This window comes from Melopsittacus undulatus, chromosome 5 (genome assembly GCF_012275295.1).
Source record: "Melopsittacus undulatus isolate bMelUnd1 chromosome 5, bMelUnd1.mat.Z, whole genome shotgun sequence".
NCBI classification, from domain to species: Eukaryota; Metazoa; Chordata; class Aves; order Psittaciformes; family Psittaculidae; genus Melopsittacus; species Melopsittacus undulatus.
In genome coordinates, this window is record NC_047531.1 from 31,384,687 (window position 1) to 31,401,227 (window position 16,541).

The following is a 16,541-nucleotide window of genomic DNA, read 5'->3' on the forward strand; positions in this document are numbered from 1 at the left end:
ATCAGTGGCTTCCTGTGGTCACAGTGATCTCTGAAGAAGAGAGTTTTATTTGATTGTATTGCAGTTGGTGATATGTTTACATTGGAAACACCATAGACTATGAAGATTATACTCACTTCTGCAAAACCATGTTGAGAAAGAGAAAATGTAGGAGGGAGGATACAGCACAAGTCACACACAAACTGTGAGTGTGCTGTTTAAAGGGATTAGATCTCACCTCTTAAGTGTTGCATGTTTTTTTCAGAGAAAGAAGCAGATGTAAGTGTAGGTAAAGTAAACTAAGGTGGTTGCGGCAGCAAAAATGGCAGTTTTGTCATATGTGCTGACAGACATGCTAATTGTTTTTGTAAGCTTCATATTTTAACATAGTTTGCCTTTATTATCACTTTTCTAAAGCATTGAGGGTGGTATTAGCACACTTGGCAAACCCCATGCAATCTGTTCCAGCAAAAAGGAGCTGGTTTATTCTTGCAGGGACCAAAAAGATGGTTACAAGGACTAGAACCGTGGAGAGTTTGAAGATGCTCATTTGCAATACTGAAGACCATTAATGTAATTTGAAGTACTTATAAAGGAGTATTTTTGTGAGTTGTTTATTTAAAAGGTTCTTTGAGGAACTGAGTTTTAGACTCCTTTGAAGCTGAACAGTTGATATCTGTTTGCGTTAGAAACACCTGGCAGACTATGTAAAGAATACGTTTGCTTCTGTAAAAAGGCAAGCAAAAAATTCAGAATGGAATGGTTTGTTCTTACAGTGTCTTAATTTTTACTTAATACACATTTTGATCTTAAAAATTCATTTTTAGCAAATGTACTTTTAATTACTGAAGTTTTTTATATTATGTATTTGAAGTATAGAGACTAAGTGTATTTTCGAAGATCACTAAAAGTCTAGTCAATTTTCACATATTTATTTTTCAGGAGCTGGTGAATCAGGAAAAAGCACAATTGTCAAACAAATGAAGTAAGTATGGTGAAATACTATCCTAGAGAACTATTTTGTTTATTTGAATAGAGAATTTATGGTTTTTCTCCTTTCATAGGATTATCCATGAAGCTGGTTATTCAGAAGAAGAATGTAAACAGTACAAAGCTGTTGTCTACAGTAACACCATTCAGTCCATTATTGCTATCATTAGAGCAATGGGGAGGTTGAAGATAGACTTTGGTGATCCAGGCAGGGCTGTAAGTATTGAAGTACGGAAACAGATACACAGCTGAAATATCCATTCATTTCCAATTTTTGTCTATTACTACTTCCCGACAAAATCTCCAGATGTCAAAAAATCTTCTTTATAGGCTAAAATGTTCAATTGAAAACTAAATGTCATTGGTCTTTACATGGCAAGGTGACCTACACAGCAGTCAACAATTGGCTGATTCACAACAGCTGTTTGTTTAGATACAATTCTCAAAATTCTACCTAAATTTGGAGAACTGAGTCTTAGGGAGGTTTTGAAAAACATTAAGCTATGCACTTAGGTCTTTTTACTTGCATGGACTTGTGGTCTGTTATGTTAGACATAATCACATTGCTTAAAAACAGCTTAAATATATAGGTAGCTACCTGCTGTCTGCATTTCTCTACTAGGCGGTAGGCACAGTAATGCCTAAAACATTTCCAGCCTCTGAGCTTAATCCAGTTTCATACTAATCTCCAGTGTGGAGGACTTTATTTTACATGGGCATAACTCTGCTGCTGGTATCCCATTTTTTTATATCATATTAAGGGTTAAGGCTTTCCCCCACTGAACAGACCTAAGATTTTCTGCTCCTTTTCCATCTCATCTAATGTTCTATGCACAAGCCTCTGATGGGTCTGTTTGCCATTCCAGCTATTAAAACCATTCTGCATAATTGATTCTTTTAAGGCTTACTGTTTTTCCAGTCCTAACCCTATAATTTTACTTGTGGTGACCCTGATTATGTCCATGTCTGGTTGGGAGGTTAGATGCTCTGAATCTCTGTAAAATGCTGAGCTTAAGTGTTTTTGCGTATCCTCTGGTTTCAGGAATACACTCTGTGCTGCAGTGCTGAAATTGATCATCAAAGCTGTTAGTCTGCATAGCACTGAAACTTAGTTCAGGATGTTCTCTCCATAGAAATTAATGTTGGAATATGGAATGCCCACTTTCTAAAGTGGCAAGTAGCCTAGCACTAGTAATACTAATATATATCTTCAGTGACCTTGTGAAATGCATTATGTATGGTTGTCAAAAGAAGACAAACATTCATAAGTTTACATAAAGTGGGTGATAAAATTGTATATGAAGTCTAAATTTAATCTAATTGTATGCAACACCTCTTCAATTGTAAACACAACTAGTAGAAGCTTTGTTTTCATTGATTGTCCATCTCTACATTATTCCTGTGTTTGCTGGTGTCATTCCTTAAGACTAAAGTTTTCCAGGGCAGCAGCTGTATCTTATTGCATGTTAGTTCAGTATTTGCGCAATGAAGTCCTCTCGGGAGTCTGGCAGTTAATGTTAGAAAGAGGCAGATGGTAGACTTGTGTTACTAAATACATAGAAAGAGAAAACGGAGGAGGAGTAAATTTAGGTGTTAGCAGATAAAATGACTAACAAGAAGATTTTGAGGGCTATTTTATTGCATGATATCAATTTGAAGTCATCTTGAGTTTCTCAACTTCAGAGAGCTATGTAAATGATGAGGCAAACTTGTCAGGGCTAATCTTAAAATAGCTGTCCATCCGTTTGCACTTAGGCAGGTCTTGGTGGTCCAAATTCTTTTTTCAGAGCAGCACTGCTGTGGAGCATTAATTGTAGTGTCAGAAATGGAAAAAGGAATTCAGAGCATGAGTTATACATCATTCTCACTTAGAAAAAAAAAACAAGCATGCATACTCCTTGATTATTATAATGTAGCTTTTTGAATGTTATTTTGTTGCAATTTTATCATTTTTATTTTGAGGAAAAAGAAACGAACCAGAAAAAACAAACTCAGAATTGTAATTCCTGATGAAAACTGTTACACTAGGTACACTGGAGGGAAGGAATGCAATCCAGAGGGACCTGGGCATGCTTGTGAGGGGGGCTGATGCTAGCTTCATGAAGGTTAACCCTGCCAAGTGCAAGGTCCTACACCTGGGTTGGGCAGAGAAGAGATTCAGAGCAGCCCTGTCGAGAAGGACCTAGGGGTGTTGGTCAGTGAGAAAATGAACACGAGCCAGCTTCAGTATGCAGTCACAGCTCAGAAAGCCAACTGTATCCTGGGCTGCATCAAAAGGTGTGTAACCAGCAGGTTGAAGGAGGTGATCCTGCCCCTCTACTCTGCTCTCATGAGACCTCACCTGGAGTATTGTGTGCAGTTCTGGTGTCCTCAACATAAAAAGGACATGGAACTGTTGGAACAAGTCCAGAGGAGGGCCACGAGGATGATCAGGGGACTGGAGCACCTCCCATATGAAGAATGGGTGAGAAAGTTGGGGCTGTTCAGCCTGGAGAAGTCTGCGTGGCTACCTCATAGCAGCCTTCCAGTATCTGAAGTGGCCTCTAAGGATTCTGTGGAGGGACTGTTCATTAGTGACTGTAGTGACAGGACAAGGGGTAATGGGTTGAAACTTAAACAGGGGAAGTTTAGATTGGATATAAGGAAGAAATTCCTTACTGTTAGGGTGGTGAGGTACTGGAATGGGTTGCCCAGGGAGGTTGTGAATGCTCCATCCCTGGCAGTGTTCAAGGCCAGGTTGGACAAAGCCTTGCGTGGCATGCTTTAGTGTGAGGTGTCCCTGCCCATGGCAGGGGGGGTGGAACTAGGTGATCTTAAGGTCCTTTTTAACCTTAACTATTCTATGTTTCTGTATATTGGCTCCTTTTCAAGATCCGCTGCCTTCTGTTAGTTTTAGGTCCTTGGTATTTGCATCCACAAATAATACTGTCATTCAGGTTTCTTTTGTTCAGGCATATTGCACACATGACAGTCTGTGAGATCTGGCTATCCAGCCCTTTGATCTTTACTGCTCTGGGCTTTTTCTGTATAATTATTAGTGCAACCCAGTGAATTTTCAGTTGTCCACAGTGTGTCCTGTGTATGTACAATAATAAGTATTCTGTTAATTTAACAAATGCTTGGTTTTAGATTTGTGACTACTCTAGCTTTCAAAAGACTTTCAACTATGTCATAGAATGATATATATCATATATCTGATATATGTATATGTATATCATATGTAAAACTGCGTATGTATACATATATATAAAAATCTCTGCAAGTTTGCCTCGAGTTGACTGACTGTATGTAAGCTTTTTGTTGTCAGGCTGTATCAGTGTTACTGAATCCCTCTGTAAACACTTTCCCTGTCCTGATCTTTGATTATTTAAGTTTACATCAGACTGTATCTTTAGAACAATCACTACTTCCTGTGCTTAGCCTGAAATATTTGGTTTGTTTTGGTTTTCCCCAACAGCTTATTGTTTGAACAGCAAAGGTGACAGAACTGGATTTTTCTACAAATTTGCCTCTGTATTTTAACTTACTTTTTATGACAATAACCTTACATCTTGCTTTTTACAATCTTCCACTTTAATGAAATACTTTCAGTTCCTGGCTGATGTGCCCAAGTTTCTCTTTTCTCCTTCCCGCTTTCCAGTGTCATCTGTTCTCATAATCATTGGACAAACAGTACATGCTCTGGGAATAGTTACAAGCCACAAATACGCTGATTTTTCTGGCTGACATATCTTGGCATTAGATCATGTAGAACTAATAACCAAGCTCAGTTAGCTACCCACGGTAGAATACTAACGTGTATGGGTCTTTTTCCTCTACCATGTGCTTGCTTTTTTTTTCCAGTGCCTTACAGGGCTAACATTTTAAAGTTTATTTTCCTCGCTCAGAATTGGATTAAGGTAGCCAACCGGTCAAATTCTGTTAAAGGAGATTGGTGAATTGACATCCCGTACTCCATTAGCCTCACTCTCAAAGGCATTCCTTATATGTAGTCTTCAAATCCAGCATTTATTCTTTCAAAAATCTTCATGTTTCCTTCATACTGCATTACTGAGAAAACTGGGTCTTTGTAGAACAATTAAGGTAATGGATATTTGTAACTGATTTATCTAGAAAGGTTTTAAGAAATAATTTTCTATTTCCTGATGCAAGATTTGGTAAAAAATGATCATTAGTTACTTTTAGACAAAGTTGTTTTTTAAAGCTGAAGTGATTAATGTATTTTCTTCAGTCAGTCAATATACATCTGCATTACTGAAGGTTCTAGTATGCATTGCAACCATTCTGTTCAGTTTGTGATATTTGATGAGCAAATAAGGTTACTTTAAACTTGAGCACAAAATGTTGCTACTTCCGTTTATAAAAGCTTAATTTCAGTTATAAACAGATCAGAAGCTTTATCAGCTAATGAGAAATTAAATTTATTAGTCTTTCTGTTGAAAAATGTGGGAATTAATATCCTATGCAGAACACTAAACCCAGTTGTTTTCCTTCAAATTTTTTTGTTCGGTTACATTTGCATTTACTAGGTTAAGAGAATAATTAATGTGCTGAATGTGTTTCTTAGGTGATAATACGTTGTATTTCTCAATGTTTCTGTCTCCACTTTCTGTTTACATCCTAAAGGATGATGCTCGTCAACTCTTTGTGTTAGCTGGAGCAGCAGAAGAAGGATTTATGACTTCAGAGCTTGCTGGAGTCATCAAGAGACTGTGGAAAGACAGTGGAGTTCAAGCTTGCTTCAACAGATCTAGAGAATACCAGCTTAATGACTCTGCTGCTTAGTAAGTACTATGTGACAGACAAGATTCTTCTCATCTTGTAAGTAGTAGCTAAAGGAAGTGTCATCTTTTGAGGAATTCTGCTCCCATATAAATAGATAGCTTAGAAGTGTCTGCAGAAGAATACTGTCTACTTAGGTCAAAATGCTCCAAGTGTCAAGCTTGGAAAGGAAGAGATGCGGTATAATAATCAGTGAGTCATGACCTGATCAGTTGCTTCATCTTCTTGAGGAAGACAGAAATAACTTTCAGAGCATTTTTATTACAAAACGTGACTCAAATACTTGTTTGGTATCTGAACACATCCAGGAAACTTGATTGCATTATGTGATTCTGTATTACTGAGGATACTACTGTCATGTTCATAGTAGTTTCTTCTGTGGTTCAACATTGCTGCATTTTCTTTGTTAATGAACAGTCTATTAGAAACATGTTGAGCAGAAGCAACAGTCAGGATGTCTTCTATGCTACGATACTTCACTGAAAAAGTAAAATATAAGGAATCAGGGGTGTGAGAAATAAGATGTGATGGCAGCAAGTAATGGTAAGTCAGTGAAGGAAAAGAGTCCAGAGAAAGAATGGTAACAGGGTAAATAACAATGTAACAGTGATACTGGTCTCATAGGGCAATTTTCTAAAGCCTTATCATTCTGAATTAATTTGTAGTGTTTGAAATTTATTTTCACTTTCCTTAAAATAAGATTCTTTAGAATAATGTAAACAACCAACATGCAGGTGTGGTAACTGAGAAGACTATAACATAATAATAGACACGCTGAATGAATAGGAATGTTATCAAATTGTATTGAAAATAATACTGATACTTCCAGCATGATTGTTACTTGTTTGCTGAAGTGCTTCTAAGGGTACAGAGGGTAGATGGCAACTGAGCTCATGATGACAGATCTCTTAACTTAAGAGATACCACTTACACAAACTTTCTCCAATATGGATCACTTTTGTCTTAATAACCTTCTTGATTCTGTTTTATTGTTTTAGATAACTCCGCCTCCAATTATTCTTCCAGCCATACAATTGTATTCTTAAAATTACAAACTTCCGGTTACGCTCTGTAAACGTCATAATGCCTTCCCTATTTACTATGGGAAAAGCACAATATAATTTGTATGGCTTTTAGAACTGTTGGGCTGCTTTGCAGGAATTTTGGTAATGAAAGTATGCTACTGTAAAAAAGTGTGCTGTTATAAATTCTTCATAGAAAGTTGAAGTATTAAGCATTTTCTTAAATACATTAATTCTGGCTAAAATGCAAAGTTATTATTTTCATACCTGTTATCAAATCCAGGGTAATTTTGAGCTTTGGTTACTCAAAATAACTTGTAGTTCAGTATGTTGCAAAAAAAAGGTGTTCTTCCAGTGAGTGCAAATAACATTGATGCGCGTGGAACCATGTTTGCATTTTAGGATTTCAAAAGAAGAATTCTTTGTAGTGGAGTCAGTTAGATATGTTTTCTTTCTTCTGGAATGAAATATCTTTTGTGTCTCTAAAGCTTATTTCAAAAAACCTTGGAAAATTCAGGGCAAATAAGACTATTTTTTGCCTTATCTCAGAGAAAGCTATTTTATAAAGTAAGTCAAGCACAGTATAATGAATGGACCTAGATCTTCTTTGTAATTATGTTGCTATTTTATGAATGACTGAAAGCAGTATTTATTTTTACCTTCAGTTACTTGAATGACTTGGACAGGATAGCACAAACCAGCTATATTCCAACCCAACAGGATGTTCTCAGGACTAGAGTGAAAACTACAGGAATAGTGGAAACTCATTTTACATTCAAAGATCTTCATTTTAAGTATGTAAAGCATGCTGCATGTTCGTCTGTCTGTTATGGTTTTCTGTAAAGTACAATGATGTCGTTAGACAAATTTGTTAAATTACAACTTTGACACCCCTATCCTTTTTTTTTTCCCATATTAAAAAATTCGACCTGCTTGCCTGAATTTTCTGAAAGGAGTGGGGAGTTATTGGAACTCTTCTAATAACTCAGAAATAAATATGCAGATATTAAATAATGAATGCTTTGGGTGTTTTGGAAGCTTTTTGTAAAGATATTTTATATGTAAATTAAGATCTCAAAATGCTCTATTTTCTGCCATGTTAAATAGCTGTTCGTTTATCAGATTCGTTCCTCTAAATTCAGTTGGAGAGTTAGAGGCTTATGAACATTTGCTGGTTTTGTATGAAAGAGTAAACACATTTTCCTGGAGAATTTAATTAAAATGTGTTGTACTTTAGTACCTTATTTAGTAATTTAATATGACTTATGTCTCCTGTTGTGTGGGATTGACAAAATGTTAAAAATCTGAACATTTTATGCCCAAAGACATTCATGATAAAATCATAGGATAGTTTAAATGCAATAATACTATACCTCTTCCTGGTCAGGAAGAATGGAAAGAAAACTCAGTAAAACTCACATTGCATCTGTATTTAAATTGTGCAGTGACTGTTGTCGTGTCTATTCAATATATTTGTTTGGTATCTTAATGGAAAGTATTTTTTTTATGTAATTGCATAATGAGTACTCTAATGTGAATGCTTCAGGGCCATCAGGACTGTAGAAATATATTTTGCTTCCTTGTTTAGGGTTTAAGAATACAAAATTCATATTAATTCCTAAAATAATAGCTGTTAAATGGGAATGAACCTAAGAGTAGTCCTTAGCCAAGCCTCAAGGGAGGTGTTCAGTATTCTGAGGAGCTATCAGTTTTCTCACTAACTTACTGATGTTGCTTGTTCAGACCCTATTGTAGATCAGTTTAAATTCTTTTACACTCAGTGATTGTATGCAGGTGACTACTTCCAGTCAGTACTGATATTTTGGGGCTCTGAAAAAGATCATATCATTACAATCATATAAAGTCTATACAAGGACCATATGATTACACTTCTATAAAATGTGTAAATTAAAGACAGGCCTTTGGAAGTATTTAGCTGTCATGTAAAACACCTGAACAGCAGGTGTTTAAATTTCAGGTGCTTTAGGAGATAGTGATAACTTAGAGTTATTGGAAGAGCTTGAAGTATACTCTTGCATATCATTGAAAAGAACTTTTAAGATGAACTAAAGGCATAAAAGGCTTGATTATACCAAAATGAGGGTACAGAAGCGACTAGCTGTGCAATATTGTGTACTTGAGTTGTTTTTCATTATCTTTTCTTTCCTGTTTTGCTGTGTGAGTTTGGATTCTTTGACGTTGAGCCTCATTTCTACCTTCTCTATGAAGCACTTAGCCTAGCTTTGATTATTGATTCAATCTCAAATGCAAATTGCAAGTCATCTTCATTATGTTTTATATAGACTATTTCAGAAGTTGAGTCTGATTATTTATCGCTTTTGCCTTCAAAGAACACCATATTTTATAGAAATGTTCTTCTGATAACCTAATGAATTCAGGTCTTAATACAAAATTATAAAACATTAGCATTAGAATTGCTGGAAGTAACAACTGAAATTTAAAGTATTAATTATTAAGGTATGCAAGTACAAAATACCTTCCTATGGGTACAGCCATCATTGCCTATTTGAGAATTAATTAGGGGTAGGTGGCTGACTTGCATTTATATAGGCTGATATCCAGACAGAGATTTCCCCTCAAAGATGTCTCTGAAGGTAAGGAACACTTCTGAGGAATCCTTTTTTCATTTCTAAATTCTAACAGGAGTCATATTCAAAGTGTTTTTAAGGTGGCATTATTCCATTGTAGAACATTAATTGGACAATGAGTATTGTCAATTGCACAATAGCATACACAAGTAGAAGACCTCATTCGACATTATGATGTTTCTGATAGTTTTTATAAGAAAACAAAGGGTCTTTTTACGGTTTTTTTTTTAAATAAAAGTGTAGCACCTCAGAACACTTGAAGATTTCTAAAAATAACAACTGTAATTGAACCTCTTCAAGTGCAATTTACCTAGTCATATTGTACGCTAACTGAACATTGAGAGGTTTTTTTTAATCTGCCTTCCCCCACGCAGTCTTACAGTCCAGGGTAAACAGGAAAGGGGGATAACAAATATACAGGTCAGATTTAACAAGTGTGTGATCTTTGATGCTTTCCAGGTGCATATCATATTTTTGTAAACATCCTGATTAAAAAAATATATGTCAAAGTCTTTTGCATGGATGAGGATTGGAACAAACAACTTGTATAACCTTAAAAAAGAATTGAAAGCAATCATAAGAAATATCTGGTGTGCTCTTGGCCTGTATCCCATTTTGCATGGGTACTGGAATGATGTTTGTTGCTTAAATAGTCTGAAAGAAGCAGAACTCAGCAGTTGCGGCAACACTTGCTTTTAAAAATACATGGTGGTAATGAAAGGACCTTGCATAAGGCTTTTAGTCTGCTCAATTACAGATAAACCATTCAGAAAGGTTTTCTTTCCTGCTAAGTTAAGAATTAAAAAGTAACAAGTTTCACTTACAGAGCTCAGTTTCCCCGCCCCCTTAACTGTGTTTCAAAAAAAATGGATTAATTAGAGGGAAAATAATTATTCTTATTATGTGATGCTTGTTTTGTCTTTTAAGAGAACTTTGAAAATATTAGCATCTCTTTAAAAACCTATTTAAAATGGATGATTGAAAAAGTGAAAATTAGACTTCATATATTTACATTCAAAATACTAGAATAACAGTGTTACTTGTATCCAGCTTCCTTAGTATTGCACTATTTCCAACTGTTAGACACCATGGTGCTTGTAAAGAATCTTACACTGTTGATCAGTACCTTTCAACTCAATATTTTAAAGTTTTTAATTCATTTGGGCTAAAGGCTGAATAACACTTTCATCTAGTTTACATTTAGTAAAGCTAACTGCATTTTTACTTTTTATAGATTACAATTAATTATTAAATACAGTATTGTAAGTCGTTTTGGTTAGGTTTCATCTCGCCCTTTCTTACGTTTTATAAAATGCTGTACAGGAAGGCTTTTTAAGGCTTTATATAGATATTTTTTTTTCATACTGAGACATTAAATGGTAATAAATGTTGCAAATGTTTTTATGTCTTTTTAGAAATGTTGTGCTCACATGTGCACAGCTGATGATTTCAGATTTTATTGGTTAACATTCAGAAAGTTAGAAATTCTAAAGTCCATTCTCTGCTTTGCACTTCTGTTTTGCAGAATGTTTGATGTTGGAGGCCAGAGATCAGAGCGGAAAAAGTGGATTCATTGTTTTGAGGGTGTTACAGCAATTATTTTTTGTGTGGCATTAAGTGATTATGACTTGGTCTTGGCTGAAGATGAGGAAATGGCAAGTACTGTAATGTTGAAGAATGTTCTTGGATAAACCTTAGTTCTTTCAAACTAAATAAGTTTTGAAAGGAAAGCTTGAAATAAATCTCCTAGAGTTTTACTGCTTTGTAAGATGTATGGGGTTTGTGTGAAAGGTCTCGGAGAAATGGTGATAAAATTCATGCTTTCAGGTTTCAAAGTCTGTCTTCATATTCTCAGAAGGAATACTGAGACAGTATTCTTTCCAGACACACTCTTTCATGTTTTAAAGGATGCATAAATTCAGGAGGATAGGTTATCAGTAGTATACATTTTAGTCTCTTTATGGATGCTGGAAGTATGTAATAAGCAATTGCTCAACTTCTGTGTTTGTAGTTTACTTTGTGTTTTGTTTTCCTTTCCTCAGTCTTCAAAACCTGAAAGTTTTGTTTCTAAATGTGTTTCTGATTTATTTCCTTAGTTGCAGAAATTTTTCTTTACCTTCTCCCTTTCAACTCCCTCTGTTCCTTTACCCTCTTTCAAGGTGTGACTCCTATATCAGTATGCACAGGGTGGTCTAAAGTGATGCTGAATCTGTCGTGTGTGAATCATTAACATATTTCTGTGCTTTTCCTCAAGTTCTGCAACTTCTTCTAGAAACCCCCTTCAAGTCAAATGTAGTCAAAGAAGGTCCTAACTAGGACCTTGCTACTTAATAGCTGAATCTTGGCCAAACACTTACACGTTGGTCAGTTTTTCTACAGTTAAAAATTATGCTAAGAGATAAAAACGTGCTCACTTGATTCTCTAGTCCTGTAGAACCATTTTTTTTCTTATGCTGGAATCTCTGCTAGGTGCAGAATTTAATTTTCAGTATCCAGAACATCTAATCTCGGTGTAGGACAAATTCAGGTAACTCAGCAACTCTTGTAGAATATCTATACTGGAAAATGTCAAAACACACCAGAAATTCCTACGATATTAAACAGCTTAAACCTGGAAATGAGAAGAAAAATTATTTATTAAACCCTGCTTGTAGAAGTGTTCTTTGTAGTGATCTTGGCTTCTCCGTGTTTCCCTCTGGTAAAATGTGATTCTGTAGGCTAGAAATGTAGCTCTGTAACTTACTTGGCTCATTTGTATCTATTCAGTAATGTGTATCCTGATCTTACTACTGAAGTCTGAAATACAGTGAGGTGTTTTTTCCAATTACAGAATCGGATGCATGAAAGCATGAAATTGTTTGACAGTATCTGCAACAATAAGTGGTTCACAGACACTTCTATTATTCTCTTCCTGAACAAGAAAGATCTTTTTGAAGAAAAAATCAAAAGGAGTCCTCTCACTATTTGCTACCCTGAATATGCAGGTATTGGGGGGGGAGGGGTGCAGGTGTCAAGTAATTTTGGCTAAAATGCCTCTGTTTTGACACACAAATCAGGGGGAGCTTGATAACTCTAAACTTTAGGTATCTAAAATACTTTGAAGTAAATGTTAAGAAGGTGAGGTTTTTTTCTGATCACAAAATAGTGCTAAGTCAGAGGCATATGTTCAGCTGAGTAAAATAAAGCATTTACATGAAACTGCTGCAGCTCTTCAGCCTAATTTATTTAGTCCATTTTTTTTTTCTGATTACCTCCTATTTATGTACTTGGATGTAATTTTTTTTTGCTAGCAGGAATCCCTTAGGATACATAAGAGTGTATTTGAACAGGGAGTGTACATGTATGTTAGAAGTAGGTAGCTTGTTCAGGAAATACATAGCAAAAGAGGATTATTTCATTCAACAAGTCTTAGTTTTATTTATGTATCATTTCACTGTATCTTTGGACTGTTCCGTTGTGCTGAAAATAGCAGATCGGAGGTAAAAATTAGGGGGAATGTGTATGCCAAATGTCTTTAATTAAATTTGAAAAAAACCTAAAGCTTTTAAAAACATAAGAATCGAAAGCAAGTAACTTGAATGAAGGAAACAAAATATCCTAATCTAGGGAGCAGTGATGGGTCATTAATGATTTGTTCTGTCTTCTGCTGAAGTAAATGGAAACACTCTTCCTGCAGCTGGAATTGTCTCCTTAGCTTTTATTCTTAAAAGTGTTTCCAAAGGGTTTCCTTCATAATCTATTTGTGGTATCTTAAAGCAATGGCTGTGGAACTATTCCCTTTCAGGTTTAGGTTAACTATTACAAAACAACCATTTCCTTGAAAGATACACTATGCATCTTGTTCTTTCTCAGTTTGCTTACTGAGCAATTTTTATCCTTCTAGGGTCAAACACTTATGAAGAAGCAGCTGCTTACATTCAGTGTCAGTTTGAAGATCTTAACAAGAGAAAAGACACGAAGGAAATCTACACTCACTTCACATGTGCCACAGACACAAAAAATGTGCAGTTTGTTTTCGATGCTGTAACCGATGTCATTATTAAAAATAACCTTAAAGACTGTGGCCTCTTCTGAGAGCAGACAGAAGGTTGATAAATGGTAAATTACATTTCTGGAAACAGGACTTAAGGATTTGGAATATGCCCATGCTGTGTAATACCTTCATAGATGTACTTAATTCTCTTTCATTTTATTTCTAGGTTTGGAGAAGACATCGCACAATTCTAATCTGATTCTTTTCAAGGTGAAAGAAATGAAAAATGCATTGTGCTGAATGATAGATCAGTACTGTACTTGCCTGTTTTAACAGCTTTATTTATGTTTGTCTTGTAAATTTAAGTAATTAGTTAACACTGAGATGTCAGTTGATTGTATGTATACTTATAATTGTAGTAATGTATTTGTATAAACATTGAATGGAATATTTTAGTAACTTGATGTCCTCTAAACTTTCCATGTTTTATGAAGATACTCTTAGGGGAGACAGATCTTTTTGCCTTTGGATTATTTAAACATCTTGTAAAATTAAATTTTCTTTTCATCTTAAGGGTGCATGCTGCCTTATTCTTTACTTTTGTTGGTAATACTGTATATGGTGTTAGCTTTTTTGATATTTAAACAGCCTCATACACCTGCTCAGACTTAAAGAAATATAACCAATAAAACTTATGTTTGCCTTAAGTTTCAGGGGAAAAAAAATCTTTTTATAAATTTAAGATAAATGCAAGGATTATTTTTTAAATTTAAATGAAATCCATAGTTTATGAAATCTGGACATTTTCAGTCTTTGCAGTACAAATGTGACAACACTAAAATTGAATTTTAAGGTTCCACTGTCATTGAAGCTGTTGGAAATGCAAAAAGGAAGTTGTTAAAACCATTCTTATCAATAAAGTTTGAAACTGTGGTCTTTACTCAGTGAAGTGAATGTCAAAATTACTTTTTTACGTAGTTAACAAAGGCTGGAGTTCAGAGTAATGTTTTTTTTTTCTGCTTAGCTTAAAAGTCAAATCATGTTCTCTTTAAACATTTTGCTATTTTCTGGTAATAAACTAGTTTGATAATCATAGAAATATCAGATTCTCCTCCAAGACATGGCACAGTGGCATCACAGATTAAAGCTATATCCTATTGCGTATAGAAGGAATCATCAGTATTTTGAATAGAGTGTTTTAATAACTTGCAAATGCTGATTAATTTCTTTAATTATAATTAAAGTCTCGCAGTTTCTTTAACAAGCTAAAATGTATGATTTTCTTCTGATTTTGCGTTCATTATGTGTTCTGCTATCTTAGGTACATATCATCAATTGCCTTATGGGTAGTGCCAAAACTGATTTTTTTTATACAAGTTTTAAAATGAATAAGCTCCTGTTTGTAAATAAGTTCATGGATGGTTGTCTTAAATGTATGTCATCTAGAAAGTACAAATGTACCAAACTTGGAAATATGGTTTTCTATAATTGTTAAAATATTTCAGGCAGCTACAGTATACCATAGGCTCTTTGAGAACTAAATAAGTCTTTCAACCTCTTGCTATTTTTCTATATTAACATTTATGTTCTTATTGTTCAGCTGAACTATTTAAGTCATTGTTCTGTTATTTAATTTTTGACTGTGTGTTTTATTTAGGCCTCAGTTTGAGTAAAACTTTTCTGCACTTCTCATTCTTTAATGCATTCTTTGTTAGATACAGAATTGCTGAATATGTTTCAAATGAAAGATTAGAAAGGAGGTAACTTATTACTGGAGTTTGTTAAATATATTCATACATTATAAGCTCTTTCACCAGTTATGGTAAACAGTCTGTATATGCTAGGCTGCTTTTAGTTGTGCTTTATGGTTCTGGATACATAACTGATTTTAAATCTCATTGAACTACTTTGTGGAAATTGTATTTACACCTACGTTCAAGTTGGTTTTTGTACTAAATGTAAATCTAGAATTGGGATTAATCAAATAAATCTAAATTTTGTGCCTTGCTTGAAAGAAATGTTTTTCATTAAATATGCTGATGGAAATCTTTTTTTCATCCATCCTGTGGAAATAACTAGGTAGGAAAAAAGACAAGATAAGTCCAGAGTAAATTCAAAAACTATGCAAGAAACAGCGAAAATGAGCATAAATTGATTGTTGATTAATTCCTAAATGTTTTCCCTTAAGCATCGTTCCTAACACCTTCAACTGGAGAATATTTTAAATTTCATACATGATGTTTTCTGAAGTATTTACCTCTTAACACACAACAAAATTGTGAAATACTTTAGTTTGCTAGTCCAGGCAAATAAGCTTGTGATTTTTGACTTGAGCAGACAGCAGATACGTTTCTTTATAGATGCAGAGATTGGGGTTATTGAGCAGTTCTATTTTAGTAATAATTTGCTTGGACTAAGGCATAATTTAGATTATTTTTTAAAGTGCAGTCAATGGGTTGAGCTCCAAATGGGATAGTGTAATGTTATACTGTTCTTGGTCTCATTGCCTTCTGGATTTTAGGAAGGGAAAGAGTTGAGCCTGCAGTGTGGAAATACAGGCCTGTAGTAGAACTATGTTCCCATAGTGCTGTGCCTCACTTCTGAAAAGAATTTCAGAGCAGCTGTTACAAAAGAAAGATGTATATATGCAAGAATGTACTGAGCCGAATGTGCTGTTTGACTTTGTTTTTAATTGCAATGGAACAAGAGTGTAAGATCAAATGCGTTGGCAGCTTCATAGAATTAGCTGTTCCCAGCTGCCCTTCTTTATTCTCCCTCCTTTTCTGTCCTTCCACTGATAGAGAAGTTTGGGAAGTTGTATTGTCATTGAGCTTTCTCACTCTCGAGTTATACTGTTGTATAGGCATCCAAGGAATGGGTGCCTTGAATCCTGCAGAATATGCTGATCTTTAATTAGTTTTGCAAATAAAGAGCATACAGATGTGTCTATATAATGTTATTATAGTAATGTAAGAATATGCAGACTGATAATAAATAAGTGTATTTAAACTTCATGTGTTTATATTGACAAGCATGAAGAAAAGTAGAGGAAACCAGGAACTTGAGCAGGTAAAGCTTTTCAGTTACGTAGCTTATAGTTCGAGTGATGCTGCCTTATCAGAAGTCCTTACAGTATGACACAGAGAACATCTCAAATACATCTTGCAAATAAGTGTTCTCATTTCT

At 34.8% G+C, this 16,541-nt stretch overlaps 1 protein-coding gene across 1 annotated transcript in view; it reads left to right on the forward strand.

Annotated features, from left to right (window-relative positions):
* The window catches only part of GNAI1 (G protein subunit alpha i1), a 35,333-nt gene extending 19,968 nt beyond the window's left edge, over window positions 1-15,365 (forward strand). Inside the window, exons 2-9 of the mRNA XM_005148385.4 lie at window positions 922-964; window positions 1,044-1,185; window positions 5,596-5,753; window positions 7,439-7,567; window positions 10,908-11,037; window positions 12,213-12,366; window positions 13,266-13,480; window positions 13,582-15,365. Coding sequence (XP_005148442.1) covers window positions 922-964; window positions 1,044-1,185; window positions 5,596-5,753; window positions 7,439-7,567; window positions 10,908-11,037; window positions 12,213-12,366; window positions 13,266-13,456 — 947 coding nt within the window. The 3' untranslated portion in view covers window positions 13,457-13,480; window positions 13,582-15,365. The remainder of the gene's footprint in view (window positions 1-921; window positions 965-1,043; window positions 1,186-5,595; window positions 5,754-7,438; window positions 7,568-10,907; window positions 11,038-12,212; window positions 12,367-13,265; window positions 13,481-13,581) is intronic.
* Window positions 15,366-16,541: the final 1,176 nt, after the last annotated feature.